Consider the following 15,567-nt stretch of genomic DNA (forward strand, 5'->3'; position numbering starts at 1 on the left):
GGAGAGGAGAGGTCTATAAAAAAAATCAAAGGCCTGAGGCAATGACTACGACCCACTAAGCTGAGCTGACATTTAGAGAATTAAAGATTTTTTTAAAAAGAAAGTGGGAAAAAAAGAAAGAGGGTGCTCCTCTAGGAGTCAAACCCCCCTCGTGGAAGAAAGTCGGTTATGAATGATGAAAAAGGAGAGGACGGGGAGGGAGAGAGTGGCAAAAGTGAAGGATGGTAAAGAGACTCGATAAAGAGGAGGCATGAAGCTGTTGACACTTAAGAGTTATGATAGCTGGCAAGACAGGTGGTGAAGAAAAAGGAGGGTGTCTCTGTGTTAGGATGACCGTCTTTAGACTCCCTGGTGCTGTTTTTACCAGCTGCCACTTCAGCGTAGCGCTGCATCAGCAAACACAAAAGCAGAGACGGGATTATCTGCTCCATTTGCAGAAGATGAATCAGACAATAGCTATCAGCTGACGTGAGATGTAGGCAGAACAGATGAGCAACAAATGAACCGTTCACTGAATAGAAATGTAGAAATCAGCCTGAAGAGCGCACTAAAGGCCACTCAAGCCTCTGTGTTATCACATCAAAGCACTTCTGGCTCTTTGTTCTTAATTAATTTGAAGATTTAGATGAAAAGTCGCCTTTCTGAGAGGACTGTTGTTTGCTGAAATGCTGAGTCAAGGGGATATAAAAAGCCCCCTGAGCATGATCTGGTTTGAGAGAGCAATATGGCAACAAAAGGGGAACAACTCCACCTGTTGGCCACTAAACTGTATTACAGATAAATTGAAACGTACACTTACACTGCACGGACCTTCTTCTAAATGTTCCCCTTGAACAAAAAGTGATGAAGCAGTGAACCTCCTCATTTAACAGCTGCAGATTGCTGAAAAAATACAAAAATATATAAAAACAAAGTCTTAACTACTGAACAAGATAATTTAAACATGATCTGCTGGCTTTAAATACTCTCACATAAACACCAGAATTTTAATTCTCTGTCTTTCAGTCATGTTGGAAAAAACATATTTTGCGTATTATTTTTGTGGTTTCCTGGTTATGCCCAACTGGGTGCCCCATTAGAGGAGACCTCAGTTGGGCACCTTCTGCCAGTTGTTTGGCCTGGGAATTTCCAGTATCCCCCTGGAGACACTGGGAATTGTGGCTGACCAGCAGGATGCCTAGAATACAGTCTTTAGCCTACTGCCACCCTAACCTGACTTTGGACAAGTGGAATATAATGAATTGAGGGATGCTTTCACCAGTAGGGGGCTCAGCTCAGATTTTTGCTACTGTTTAATTTATGATTCTGGTAAAAGTTTTGTTTTTTGCCATATACCTCCCCTGGTGAAATACAGGTTTTGTTCAATCCCTGTGCCCCCGTGTGGTACAAATTAGTATTAAACAAAGCTACAGACTGGGACATGATCTCATAGATGTTATTTCTTCTCATTCTGATCATTTTATTTAATTTGTGGAAGGTTTTAAACTACTTTAGAATAAAGGAAATCCCCCCCCCCCCAAAAAAAAGTATATTTTAAAGGGTTTAAAAAACAAACAAACAAACAAAAAAACACAACCGTTGCTGCCACATTTCCTTGTTCAACAGTGAACATTTTTCTTCTTTTCACAGCATAACAAACAGCTGTCAGATCATTATGACATTCTTGGTATGATTAGAGAAGAAAATGTTTGTTTGTTTTTTAATCTTTTTTTTTGTATAAATATACAAAGAGGTGCGAAAAAACACTGAGTTTTCCAAACTACTTATATTTTTAATAAATGATGCAAACAGACTGTCAAATGCTGCACATCATTTTTGCAAAGTGGACACCAATAAAAAGGTGCAACCTATGTTGGAGTAAAAAGGGATGTGTGGAAATGCTCAGATACTCAGACTGTGTAAATAATAAAAGACAGACGTACCTGTCAGTGTGCAGCCCTGCAGAGAGCTCTGGGCTGGTCTTGACATTCACAGGGAGTGTGGCACTGTGTTACCATCAGTGCGGCTTTTAGTCGGGCACTTGAGAGGATCTCTGCATATCTCAGTGAAGTGCTGCAGGCTGCAATTTTCCTCCAGCTCAGCCTAATCCTGCACTAATCAACAGGCACACACAACAGACGCACAGTGCAACCAGTTTACTAATGCAGTTCTGGTCTTGACTTCCTGTCCAGTGTTTGAGTTTTAGTCTGTTTGGATTTAATTTTTTTCTCTCTCTCTTTCTGTCACACCTTTGCGAATGAGTTTTTCTGCAATGCAGAGCCAATTTAGTGGAATTACAAAAATATCTGAGCATCCATGAAAAGCTTAAAATAAGCAAAGAGATGTTTCCACCTAATGTGCACTGATAAAAAAAAAAAAGGAAAAATTCAAAGGAAAAGCTGGTAGGAAGCAAAAAGAAACTAAAAAAAATCTCTTATTACCAAAATATGCAGAAGAGCATCTGAAACCTTAAAGAAGATGGGCTACAAGCAGAATCGTCATCAGGAAACTAAGGTAACAAATTTGGACAACAGACATTTGAAAAAAAACCAAACATCTTTTCTGATTAGTTTTAATGCTGCTGCAACATAGGGTCAGAATTTTGTGTAAATATTAACGCATGAATCCTGTATTGTACCAACAGTACAGGGCTGGTAGCATGGTGTAGCATGGTGTAGCAGTGTGTGTGGTTTTAAAAGCTTAAAACATCAATAAACTCCAAGGTTCTCCATCTTCTTTGAACAGCATCTAAAATCATTTCTATTTGTAGAAAATCACCAAAGCCATTATACTACATACATGATGTTTTTGATTTAAAAACAATTTAGAGGTGTCTGATGTCCAAGCTTTCAAGAAAAAAAGTGAAAACCCTTTCACGTAAGGACTCACGCCACAAACACAGGTATAGAGGTTTTATTTACGACAGGGATACAGGAAAGGAACCATAATTTAAAATGTGGATGATGACGAGCTCACTGAGCTCCGGCTTTGGGGGGGATCCACTCGTGGATCTTCTTGCGGGTGGTAGAATAGGGCACGTACTGCTGTGGGGTGCCGCTCACGTTGAACTGGTGAATCTCAGCCAGGAACTTCTTGGGCTCCGGAGGATGTGTGGTAGGGGGGTTGTCGGTCATGCAGTGCAGCCAGCAATGCCTGAAGAGTGCACAGAGGGAGGCTTAAACAACACCAGCTTTTAAATGATCAAACTCTAAGTCTTAAAAAAATAAAAGATTCCTCTTTCACCATCTCATACTAGTTCTTTCTTTTGCACAAAACATTATTCTTTACAGTAAATACTAAACATAATTTGGATTACTGGAAAATTATATATACACAATTATATATTATGGACACTTTCTAACATTAAAAATGTACATTATTGGTTTTCTACATTTCTTATTGAGCTTTTTAACTGATTCCAGACCCTATCTGAATCCATTATAAAAGCCGCACCATTCAGCTGGCACCATGCTGCCGTCCACCTCCCACAGAGTCCTCTTCCCGTTCATTTCTGTGGTGTAGATCACCCAGCGGTGACGTCCTGATCGCACAAAGACAAAACACAAACTAAGACTAGGGATTTTCTTTGAAGGAGCATTTAAATTCATCCTAAATTACACTTAACCTCCTAACATCCAACAGGTTGCTGGAGACCCATCAAAGACCTGAAGTTTAATTTACTTTGGCTTTACTATATTTTTCCTGTCAAAGGCAGTTGACTTAAACTGAACTCAAATCCTTCCTCTAACCATAGACAGGTCACCATTGACATAATGTCTGTGCTATGGAGCAAGATTAGGGAATCGCCAAGGTCAAATTCAGGTTAAACCCTGAATTTTCAGTGTTGCCAAGATGGTTCACTTCTCTTCCTCTTCATCACCATGGTAACTGATGCAGCAGCCCTAACCTGCTCAATGAGTTTGGACCGATTCTCAGTTCTCTGTAAATCAGCATCACTATTTCTGGAAGATCTCTCGGACATCAGTGCCTCTTACTGAACCAGGCTTGAAGTACACTGGTTCCTAATGCCTGAGGCACGATCTTTACTCCTGCCGGAATTGAAGCTGGGATTTTTTTATTTTATTTTTTAAACACAACAGAGTCCCTCACATCTAACCATTCATTTACTGGAATATACATTAATCTGAGTTGTGATACTGATAAAAACCATAGTCACACAGTCTGCTGGCCAGCATTCCTTCCTGGCATCAAACAAATTTAATCGTCATAAATGTACTGTTTGAGTCATGGGGGCAGCAGTCTAAGAACAGACACACAGACCTTCCTCTCCCCAAGGTGATTCCCAAAGAGCTATCAGCTGAAAGCTTGGCATATCTCACCATGATGTGCAGTGTGTCCTTAAAAGGTTTGAGGAAACTGGACAAGTGCGTGACAAAACAAAAAAAAAAAAAAAAGTGGCAGGCCTAAAAACTATCTACACCAGATAAACAGTATCTGAAGGCCATGTTCTTAAGAATTATAAGACATGACAAGAACTGAGAGATGCATCTGGTGCTTCAGCTGATCATCTAAAAACCTCACTGAATCACGGAGACCTCACCAGTAATGGTCTCAGTGGAAAAGTGGTTGTCAAGAAGCCATTCTTAAGGAAGGGCGGGAGAAAAGGCTGGGGTATGCCAAATTACATGAGAACTAGACTGAAAATCAGTGGAACTGATTCTGATGGAATAAGGTCAGGAGAGGAAGACAAACGTGAGCATGTACAACCATCTGTAAAACATGGTAGAGGCTCTGTCATGGTTTGCGGCCATGACCACCATGCAATATCATCTGAAAGAAATCTGACTGACAGGAGCTTCGTGTTCCTGCATGACATTGATCCAAGCACGCTGCCAATGCAGTTAAAGCGTACATGGATAGAAAGACACACAATGGAGCACTATCAGACATGGACTGGCCTCCCTAGAGCTCATACATTAACATTACTGAAGCAGTGTGGGACCATCTAAAGGCAGCAAACATCCAAACAAGAGCTTTGAGTGTCCTTCAAGAAGCTGGAGAGCTATTCCTGAAGACTACTTAAAAACATTACAAGAAATCTCACCTGAGAGAGTTCAGGATGTGTTAAAGAAAAGTGGTGGTCACATTAAACATTAGAATTAGAACTGTATATAAGACAAAGCAGAGAAAGTACATTTACATTAGGGGTGCAACGATACACAAAATTCACGGTTCGGTTCGGTTCGATACTTTGGTGTCACGGTTCGATGTTTTTTCGATACAAAAAAATGTTCATGCCTTTTTAATTTGTCATTTATTAAAATTATAAATATATATTTTAACTCAAAAGTACAGTTTTTAAATTTAACCCTAACCCTTGTGCGTGTTTTTTATTTTGACAGCGAATGCGCACCTGCGGACTTATGTGCAGCCCTGGTTATTTAGCTCGTCATATTGCAGCCACAGAAATTCTTTTGTCCATGAAACCATAAAGCTGCACTTTCTTTTTGCCTTATAGTCTGATTTGTCATAACTTCTCCGTTTTGTGGTAAGCTTTTCTTTGGCTGTCACTTCTTCACCCTGACCTGTCTTATTTGGCTCAGCAGAACTGAAATGCTTTTACACACGCACTCACATAAGCTCAGCGATTCTCTGCGCGATCAACCTCTCACATGTTTAAGCTTGCTGCGGGAGATTTCACTTGTCATGTTTGCATAGTAAGCTAACGATTAATAAGACTGTCGCTCTCTATACACAGTTCGCACGATTGCAAAGTGAAAGCAAAAAAACAAGCGCAAATTCAAACGCGATTTCAATATGTCACATATTGACAGTGGCTCACCGATGCCAATGACATAATTATCCAGCTACATTTCCGAAAGAATGCAAAAGCATTGACATATATTTTTCCTTCCTACAATAGCCCTACGGGCAGGGAAGAGATAGATTTTGGTAGCCTAACTGAAAAAAATCGCTATCCCCAGGACGTCGGGCTAGCGATATTGCGAGCTCTGTATCTGATTGAGGAATCACTCATCTTTGGAAAAGAGAGTTTATTACAGAGAAATGTCTCTTTCCAAAATAAAAGCTATACTATCCGCTTCTTCTGGGCTATATTCTCAGCAGCATATTAAACATATCAGGTCCCCATAAGGAGAATCATGTGCTAACAGCTGTCTAAATGACTCGGCTAAAGTTAGTAGCATGCTTGTTGTTTTTGTCTTTGCACTAGGATGATGTCGGCGTAAATGTGCAGTCATATTCGTTGTGTTCCCACTAGTGCTTTCAGGTTAATCTCGTTGAAATGACCTTAACGCCACAACACGGCAAATCTCCGTTAACGAGCTACCGCCGATCGCCCCGTGTGTGGGGCTAGACGGCCAACACGTTAACGAGCTAACTGCGCTAACACGCTAGCTCCCGCCCATGTAATTGAGCATTGCATGGCACATCCAACATACTGTTTTACTTTAGTCCATGAGCTTACCTTCAGGGTCATACGTCACATGAAAACCAAAATAATTCCAAACGCCAGATCTGAATGAGGGTGGGGGAGCTTAACTTCTGTCTCGCTAGCTTGCCCTGCGCTCTTCCTTCTGACTATGCTGTCTGTGTTGAGCGCTCAGTGGATCTGCGCTCGACAGTGCAGCCTAGGCGGAGTAGTCGAACGCAGATTCACTGAGCGCTCAACACAGACAGCATCTTCAGAAGGAAAGTTGATAAAATAAATTACAAATGTTGTATTGTTCGATACATATGCGTACGGAACCGAAAGCACTGTATCGAACGGTTCAATATCAATACGAATATCGTTGCACCCCTAATTTACATGTATGTTTGCACATGTTGCAATAAATCGCTGCACCTAATTTTCCATTTTCCTAGTAAAATATAAATAAACGTGAAAAGATCACGGCTGGATCAGTAAATCCCAGACTGATTTAGCAAGTTGATACCCACCTTAAACTACCCTGACTGCAAACATTAGGATGAGTGAAACCAGATAACAGAAAGATCTGTAGACGTGAAACAGTTACTATAGCGCTCTGAAATTAATTTGACTCACCGAAGAAGTAATGCTTCTTGTCCTCATAGTATTTATTTCCATATTTATCCACACCGACCAGTGTGCCCGTTTTTATATCATTCACTCTGCCAATAAAATAGGAAGACAGACGTTAGTTTCCCCAAAACTTGCAGGTCATAAACACAACATCATGTAGCATTTACATAACCTTATTTTGAAAACGAATCACCTTTAAAGTCCTAAAGTTTTGATAGTTTTCACACATTTCCTCAAGCCCTTTAATGGACTTTACACCATTTTCTTAATGTCTAGCTAATCAGGAGTCCTTTACAGCATGCTAACATCAGCTAGCTCTCCAAATCCCCGCTTCTCTTCTGCCGCATTTAACCCTTATCTTTCACCTCCAGCGGATAAACACAGACGGCACACACGTCTTATTAAACTCACCTGAACAGCTGGAGCAAAAAACCCCGGACTCCTCCATGACCTCCTATCTGCCCCAAAGCCCTTCGGACAAGGTTTCCATACCCCGCCATCTTAAGACGGAAAGATTACTAGGACGGACCGTTCGGTCGGGGGAAACAAGGCCCAGAACTTCAGTTCCATCTTCTCTCTCTCTCTCTCTCTCTCTCTCTCTCTCTCTCTCTCTCTCGCTCCGCAGGATTACGTCACATAACTTGGTCTTTAACCTCCTAAGACCCGAACTCTTCCATGGCATGCATTTTTAATTTCTCTTTGATATTTGGGCATATTAGGACCCGATGAATGTAAAAACAAAGAATCACCAGATTTTTTTTTTTTTTTTTTTTTTTACCTGATTTTTGTTTCTAAGAAAAATGAGAGCCACATATGAGGATATTCGTTTTAAATTTCGATAAAACAGAGGCAGTATATTGTTCTCGTAAGTGGACATCAGGCCCTTGTAGAGCAAAATTTAGTATTTTGGTCTAAATAACCCAAAATGTGACATATGTGGACGCCAGGTCCTAGGAGGTTAAGCAAGATCCGATGTCCACTACAAGAGGGAGAGACGATTTGAAAAAAGCTTTACTGATGTTTATATTCTTTCCTTATGGGACGCAGATGTATTAACTTAGAAACCACATTAATTTGAGCACTCGTGCTTTGGTCTTTGTTGAATGTGAATGTGTGTGTACGAATAAGTTGATTTTAACACCATTTTAACACCATCAAACCCAATATTGATCAACTGTTTAATAAATTAACCCGGGCAGAGCACCTTAACCTTATCCAGAAACCCCCGAGAACATAATGACAAGTGCTGAAATTGAGACTTTTCACAGGGAGTTGACAGATAAAATGACTACCTCCAGTCGACTCAAAGATATTTACTCCCTATGATGCTACCGGGAAGAAATCTTTCAGACACGGTAATCTCTAGGTCTCCAGAGCAAACAGATGAGTTACCCTTTTCTTTTGAAGTCGTCTACGTGACTGTTGAAGACTCCATGCAAAAGTGTGGTTACAGAATGATGCTTTGGATCAAACCGTCCAAAGTAAAACGTTTCTCGTGCCATGGAAGACATCCAGGATGTGATTTTAAGAGCACTGACCCCAACAGAGGAAAAAGAAAGTGACAGACTGTGTGAACCACAGTCAAGTCCAGATTCTCCTCCCAAAAATAAAACCGTCTCCTGTGTGAAGTGTACTAGAGCAGGACCAACCTCCAGAACAAAGCCCTGAGCCTGAACCAATCACTGACACTGGGCCTACAGAAGGTCAAAGTCAGCCATCAACCTCTAAGAACTTACAGGAGGATCCCCCTAAAAGTTTGATATCACTTCTTGCTGCTGAGAGAATTGCCAATGACTGCATTTCTTGGATCATGAAGATCCTCAAGAAATGCATATTCCACACAAAAGGCATTTTGAATTTTTTTTTATACTTGAAGTCTTTATTTGTTTTTAACATTTCACAACACTAAAACAAACAAAACAACCAACAAACAACAACAGAAAAAAAAACAAAAAAATATAAAATATAATAAAAAAAAAAAAAAAAACTCAAATCAGTTAACTCAAATCTTTAAGTCATTCCCTTACTGAGTGCCTACACAAACAAACAGTGCAGCAAGCGTACAACATGACTAAAGATAATTGCCCTGACCAAATAAGTTCCAACCATCTCAGCCAAAAACACGTCCCCACGATTTGTCAAAACCCTCCCTATCATCATTAATCCTAGCCAAGAGTTTTTCATACGACACCATTTTCAGCATAGTTTCTTTCCACCTATTATATTCTGGAGGAGACGGTTCCTTCCATACACTGAGAATAACTCGAGCCACTGCGATCACCCCCACCTTTATAACCACAAAGTCATATTTTGAAACCCCAGGTAATACTGACCAATCCCCTAATAAGCACAGTCTTGGTGACAGGGGTATCATCAAAACAATCCACCTTCCTATTTTGTCCAATACTTTTTGCCAAAAGGGATAAACTTTCCCACATTCCCAAATAGCATGCATAAATGTCCCTGGATCTGATCTACATTTCCAGCATACATTACTGGGACTAATTCCCATTCTATAAAGTTTGGATGGAGTGAAGTACCACCTGTGTATTAATTTATACTGAGTAAATTTACCCCTGGCCTCTCTTATATATTTATCAGAGAATGACAAAATTCTGCGCCAGTCTTCTTTAGAAATTGCACAACCCAGATCCCTCTGCCATATAACCCTCAAGTTTTCACATATCTCTTTTTTTGGATTGTTAAACAGTTTGTAGAAAACCGCTGCCCTATGTGCTGTACTGGACAATTCTAAAAACTCCACAACCATATTCGAGCTTTGAGCAAATTTTCCTTTGGTAACACAATCCCTTATTTGTAAATATTTCCAAAAATTATTTTCTCTTATCAAACCGTATTTTCGGGTTATTTCAGCAAATGACATAAACACTCCCCCTGAGTAAAGATCACTTATCCTGCGTATGCCTTTGACAAGCCATTCCTTCCAGAACACAGTTTTCCGCCCAATCCTTACAGCAATATTGTTCCATAGCGAGGCATAAGGTTGTCTTAGATGAGATGCTCCACACAACTTGTGCACCTCCACCCAGACAGCTTTGGAATACCTGAGCACTGGGTTATCATGAGAGTCTTGTCCATTAGTTGCCGCGCCCTGCGAGAGAACATCCAAAGGTGTGAAGGGGCTCGCTAGTTCCTGTTCGATCTTCATCCAGCTCAGCTCAGAGCCCGATCCTGTCCAGTATTTGGCCAGTCTTGACAATTCAAAAGCTAAATTATACAACTTCACATTTGGGAGGGCCATTCCCCCAATGTCTTTAGAGGCCCACATTTTCTTTATATTCACTCTCGGCTTCTCGTTATTCCACAAAAAATCTTTGATTAACTTCTCAATTTGACCAAATATGTGCAAAGGAATTCGTACAGGTAACATCATGGAAACATAATTAACTGTGGGACCACCATCATTTTAATCACATTAATTTTACCCCATAGTGTAAGATTCAATTTACCCCATTTATCCAGATTTGTTTTTATCTTTAGGAGGAGAGGTTCCACATTTGAAAGCATAATATCCTCCAAGTCGGGTTTTAATAATATTCCTAAATACTTCATACCTGAAGGTGAGGCATTTTGAATTTTGACGAAATGAAAGCCGTCATCAGATGTCTTACAGATGTGGTTGTAGATAACATCACAAGCACATAATATCTGAGTGCTCTTAAGAAAAACATGCACCATCATGCATTATCAAGAAAATGAGTGAAGCCCTCATCGAGGAGTTTGGCTCTCCAGATGAGCTTTTGCATACAAACACATTCTGATTTTTTGTTGTTCTTTATTGTGTTGTCAAGTATGGAATTTGTGCATTCTGGTCATCAGTACTGGTTTTGTATTAGAGCAGAATTTAAAGTAGTATTGGATAAAAGTGGTTGGGTGCAAGATGAACACAATTCATGAAACCATGAAATGTTGCTATTACAGCCAGTAAATGAATATCTGTGGTGAGTTTTAACAGTTTTCAGGGATTTAAGCACATTTCTGCACATAGAATGATCCAAAATGAAAAGTCTAAAGCAAAAAGCCTGAGTAAGATGGACATTCTCATCACGGTCTCCTAGTCCTCCTTTTTTCTTTCCCTCTCCTCCTTACTGCTCTTTCCTGAGCTCTTCTCCTGGGTCCTCACCCTCCAACTCCAAGGACCTGGAGGTTAATGAAGAACGTCAGTTGATGCCGGATCATTGAAATAACTGCATTTGTGAAGCTGCCTCTCTTTGCTTGTATGTTTGCTTTGTTTTACTCTGTTTAACTTACCCCTATTCTCTTCTGTGTAGAAGCCTAAAAGAAATCTGACAGAGAATTGTGAATCTAGACAAATTCACTAACTGGAAACCTTCTGCCTCAAGCATTGTGAAACACTTTGTTGTAAATAAACCTGCCACTTCAGAGAAGATCAGTTTTCATGAAATTGAAGAAAATCAGGTTTTTAAGCACCTATGTAAGATTTGTAATTTAAGAAAAATCTTGGGCCTTAAAATAGATGCATGACTGAATGTCAGAGCAGAACGTTCTCAGGACCTCCCTGGTATGTTGCAGGTCTAACTTAGACAGGCAGCCATTCACCTTTACATTCACACAATTTATAAATCACTATTTAACTTAAGATGCATGTCTTTGGACTGTGGAAGGAAGGCAGAGGACCCAAAGAACCTAACCAGTAGGTGGATTCAGACTCTTCTTGCTGTGAGGTGACAGCGCTAATGACTGTGGCACCAAATAGCCACTGCTTTTAATCACAGAAATGAAGACAAGAGGATACGTTTTATATTCATATATATTTTATTAAAAACTGTTTCCTGACAGTTTAGAAATGCTGTTTATAAGAGACTCTAACGCGTATAGAGTGGATGTTTACAAATGTTATTGTATAAGCTCTGATGACACTCTCCCCCCTTTTTATTACTTTACTAAAAAAAAAAGTTTGTTTCTGGGTTTGTTCAAATGTGACATCAACACACAGACTGTGTGCAACAAACAAACAGACTGCAACAAAATGCAGTTTTTTTAAACATGTTGAAAGGCTGAGAACCCTAGCAGGACGCGGGACAGTGCGCCATGCATGTCCTACGCTGCAAGGAATTTCAATCTGTGCTGCTGCAGTCTATCTCAAACAGGAGGATATAGAAGGCACAAAGTCTGCTAAATGCAAGAATGAATATTTCCTTAGAAATATATAGTTCATGTGTATTGCCTACAGTGTTTTCTCATTAAAAAAAGCCCCATGTATTAAAAATAAAATTATTTTGAAGGGTATGAAGGTCTCTGATAACAAACCCTGACTCCCAAAATTAAATGCAGCCTGCGCTTTTTAAACAATAAATCTTCCTATTTTATAAATATTAGCTCTCGGCTTTAAAAAACAACAATAACAACAACAGCAAAAAAACCAAAAAACAAACAAACAAGGTCAGCGTTGTTCTTTAATGTACACAGTTTTACCCTTTGACCACTTCCTATGTGGCTCAACAGGCCAAAAAAACCTATATACAATAATCTTCATGACACTTCCAGTTGTCTCCAGGATGTTTGTTATTAAAGAATCTCTTGACCAGAGAGATGCATTTAAAGAGCAGAATGTCCACTTCCTGTTTCTGTTAAAGCCTGATTTTCACATTAAAAGCCCATGCTGTTACATATATGAACTCTCCTCAGACATTAGTGCCAATCACACATGATTGGTATTTTATGTTATTTGTGTGCAGCCAGTATGAAGTTTGTTTCACACGGATTCCTTCGCCCAACAGCGATTGAAAAATCATCCCCAGACTTCCGACTTCCAAGGATTTCCGAGGGACTTTAAAAAGCCCAGTCAACTGTTTGGTCTCACTTCCACACACGTGCTTCTGGACTTGACCTTTGACCCGCAGCTGCTACTCGCTTTTTGCACCGCTGAGCATCAGAAGCTGAAAATAAGTTCAGAAAAACCAGTTCTTGGAGAGCTAAAGGAGTCTGGCTTCCAAGCAGAGTTTGTGACGCTCTGCAGCAGGCTTCAGTTTAAGGTAGACAGTCCACCTGGAGTCCTTCCTGAGCTGGTGACCTCTGACCTGTGATCAATCAGGGGTCGTAAGTTGTCTTTCAACTGGCTCCGGGGCTGTCACACAACTTCACTACTGAAAAAAGGGGGATTACTGCTCGAGAATCATTGCCTCCTGGAAGGCTTCGATCCATCTGAAAGTAAGAATGCCAAAAACAGAAAATAAGCTGAATTACTATTGAGTTTTAATGCACTCGGATCAACTTTTTGATCTTATTCACAGCAAGATCTGTTTAAGCAATAGTTATTTATGTTATTTTCTGACATCAAAATGTAGGAAAAGAAACCGCCTAACCCACATAGTGATGTGGATGTTTACCTAAGTGTCACTTTCTAAAGTGAAACTGAAATTGTGATATATCCCATAATACTGAAGCTATACTGAACAGAGACTAGATTTCAGCTTCAGATTAGGACAAACGGAGTGTTTTAAAATGTGTTTGTTAGCTGTGAAAATGCAACATGAAATCAGCTCATTGCCTGCTCTCTGGATATTAACAGTATTAACAACCACACTGGATTCAAACACCTGTTTCATGTAGTTACCACAAATGCAAACAAAAATCTCTAATATTACCACATTACTGGACTGTTTGTCAGATACCTCTGTGCCGTGGGGATGTCGTCAGCTTTGAAGATGTAGAACAGTGTGTTTTTGTGATACAGCTTGAACTGCAGCTTCTGAGCGGGTCCGTTCTTCTCCTCTCTCAGGAAGAAACCCAGCAAAGGTTGGCTCTCCAACGCTGCCACATCCTACACGGAAAAAATACGCGTTCAAAGTCTGCAAAAATGCACAGCTTACAGAAAAACATGAGATCACTTAGCTACAGTACCTCGCTGGCAGCGTAGGTGTACAGGACTTTATTCTTAATGACAAACCACAGCCTCTTCCACTGCTTCTTGTTGCCTTTTGACCTGTTTAGGTAGCCACTCATGGAGGAATTCTCAGTGTTGGCAGACACCTGGTAAACATGCAAAAAATGAATCCTTGCAATGCCAAAGATGCAAAATAACATCACACATTTGACATAAATTTAGCCTGTTTACCTCTTTCAGTGCAGCAGGAATCTTCTTCTGTTTCCTGGTGAAGGAGAAAGCTCCAGATTTGATGGGAGAAATTGATGTTGAAGCACAGCGGTCACCTAAAATATGATAACATGTTACTAAATAGGACAGAAGACAGGAGTTATACCAAAAAGTAAATAACCTACAGTATAGGAAATTTAGTTTTATCCTTAATTGATTAAGACTTCAGGCTGTGAAAATGTCCATAAGTGTACGTATCAAATTATAAAATCATCAGATCTCAGTTCTTTGGCGCTTTTTGCCTTTTCACATCCTTCCAAACACTTAAACTGAGACATCCTGCTGCTGGTTATCCAGCGCAACCTTCCTCTGTACTCACTGTTCTCCTGTAGCTTTGCAAAGCAGTGATCACACACACGAGCTGGTTGGTTCTTTAAGTACTCCAGGTAGTATTTGTTGGCAGAGCACGCCTGACACACCACCTGTTGGACGCACACAGAGCCGCCATGAGAAAAGGGTCATGTAATAGAAAATGTGACGGAGTGGCCGTTGTTATAGCGATACAGACCTTTCCACAGGCGCGACAATGGTGCCTCCTCCAAGTGAGGGTGAACTCGCAGGTGCAGATCATACACATGGTGGCCCTCAGGTCTGGGATCCAGATGGGAGCCTTTGAGCCTAACGGGGCACCGCTATCAACGACCCCCTCCGACTGCGGCGAGAGAGGCTTCGGGTTAATATGGATGCACACCAGGTGAAGTTATCACACTGTCCACCCACATAGACGTCACGTTCTTACCTCCTCCTGACTTCGGCTCGATATGAAGGTGATTTTCTTCTTCGTGTAGTCGTCTATGGCCTTGGCGATGGCCTCCAGCCACTCGTCTCTCTCGGTAGCTGAGCTGTGAACACAAGCAGCACTCGTGAGTTTACAGCTCACGATGGGTGCACAAAATCTGATGCAGTACTCGCCCGAGTGCTTACCTCGCTGACAGGATGAAAGAGCGTTCAACGCTCTCGATGTTCAGCTCGTTCTGATAGGCCTCCTGGCTGGGCTTACTCACCTGCAAAAATTCAAAAGCAAGTAAACTGAAGCTGCTGCTGCACACACAACAGGCAGTATTTCAGTGTAGATGCAACACGAGTAAATGTGTAGTAGAGGGTTTAAAAGAAAACCCCCAGCAGATCCCCCGACTGCAGCTTTTAGGACTACAATTTTTTTCAGTTTTGTTGCTGAAACGACACTTTCATAAACTTTATATACCGTATTTTCACAACCATAAGGCGCACTTAAAAGTCTTAGATTTTCTTCAAAAAGTACGGCGCGCCCTATAGCGCAGTGCGCCCTGTGTGTTGTAAGGAGGACGTAGTAGAGAACACCATGAGAACGCTAAAGGGTGAAGTGTGTGCGTTGACTTTATCGCACATACCTGTATAAAAGAACAGGTATGTGCGTTATGCAGGACATCGTTGTTTTAACAACCCT

General features: G+C 40.7%; 2 protein-coding genes across 2 annotated transcripts in view; both read right to left on the reverse strand.

Annotated features, from left to right (window-relative positions):
• Positions 1 to 2,869: 2,869 nt before the first annotated feature.
• ndufa12 (NADH:ubiquinone oxidoreductase subunit A12) lies at positions 2,870 to 7,516 on the reverse strand. The gene is made up of 4 exons (XM_085376243.1): positions 7,415 to 7,516; positions 7,007 to 7,092; positions 3,433 to 3,520; positions 2,870 to 3,132 (listed from the first exon to the last, which is right to left on the reverse strand). The coding sequence occupies exons 1-4, from the start codon at positions 7,501 to 7,503 to the stop codon at positions 2,952 to 2,954; spliced, it is 444 nt and encodes a 147-aa protein (XP_085232369.1). The 5' UTR covers positions 7,504 to 7,516; the 3' UTR covers positions 2,870 to 2,951.
• Positions 7,517 to 12,248: 4,732 nt separating this feature from the next.
• The window catches only part of LOC146615032 (FYVE, RhoGEF and PH domain-containing protein 6-like), a 39,425-nt gene continuing 36,106 nt past the window's right edge, over positions 12,249 to 15,567 (reverse strand). The window contains exons 14-21 of the mRNA XM_085376046.1: positions 15,066 to 15,145; positions 14,881 to 14,983; positions 14,650 to 14,793; positions 14,461 to 14,563; positions 14,103 to 14,197; positions 13,889 to 14,017; positions 13,660 to 13,808; positions 12,249 to 13,189 (exon numbers count right to left, since the gene is read on the reverse strand). Coding sequence (XP_085232172.1) covers positions 13,147 to 13,189; positions 13,660 to 13,808; positions 13,889 to 14,017; positions 14,103 to 14,197; positions 14,461 to 14,563; positions 14,650 to 14,793; positions 14,881 to 14,983; positions 15,066 to 15,145 — 846 coding nt within the window. The 3' untranslated portion in view covers positions 12,249 to 13,146. The remainder of the gene's footprint in view (positions 13,190 to 13,659; positions 13,809 to 13,888; positions 14,018 to 14,102; positions 14,198 to 14,460; positions 14,564 to 14,649; positions 14,794 to 14,880; positions 14,984 to 15,065; positions 15,146 to 15,567) is intronic.

Source organism: Diplotaxodon limnothrissa, linkage group LG17 (genome assembly GCF_057381915.1).
Source record: "Diplotaxodon limnothrissa isolate DT_005_m linkage group LG17, D_limnothrissa_male_GT1.1, whole genome shotgun sequence".
Classification (NCBI taxonomy): domain Eukaryota; kingdom Metazoa; phylum Chordata; class Actinopteri; order Cichliformes; family Cichlidae; genus Diplotaxodon; species Diplotaxodon limnothrissa.

Coding starts and splice junctions, on each gene's coding strand:
- ndufa12 (XM_085376243.1), bottom strand. CDS start 7,503: ATGGCGGGGTATGGAAACCTTGTCCGAAGGGCTTTGGGGCAGATAGGA. Junction 7,093..7,414: donor TTTTTGCTCCAGCTGTTCAG/GTGAGTTTAATA, acceptor TTTTATTGGCAG/AGTGAATGATATAAAAACGG. Junction 3,133..3,432: donor AGCATGGTGCCAGCTGAATG/GTGCGGCTTTTA, acceptor TGCACTCTTCAG/GCATTGCTGGCTGCACTGCA.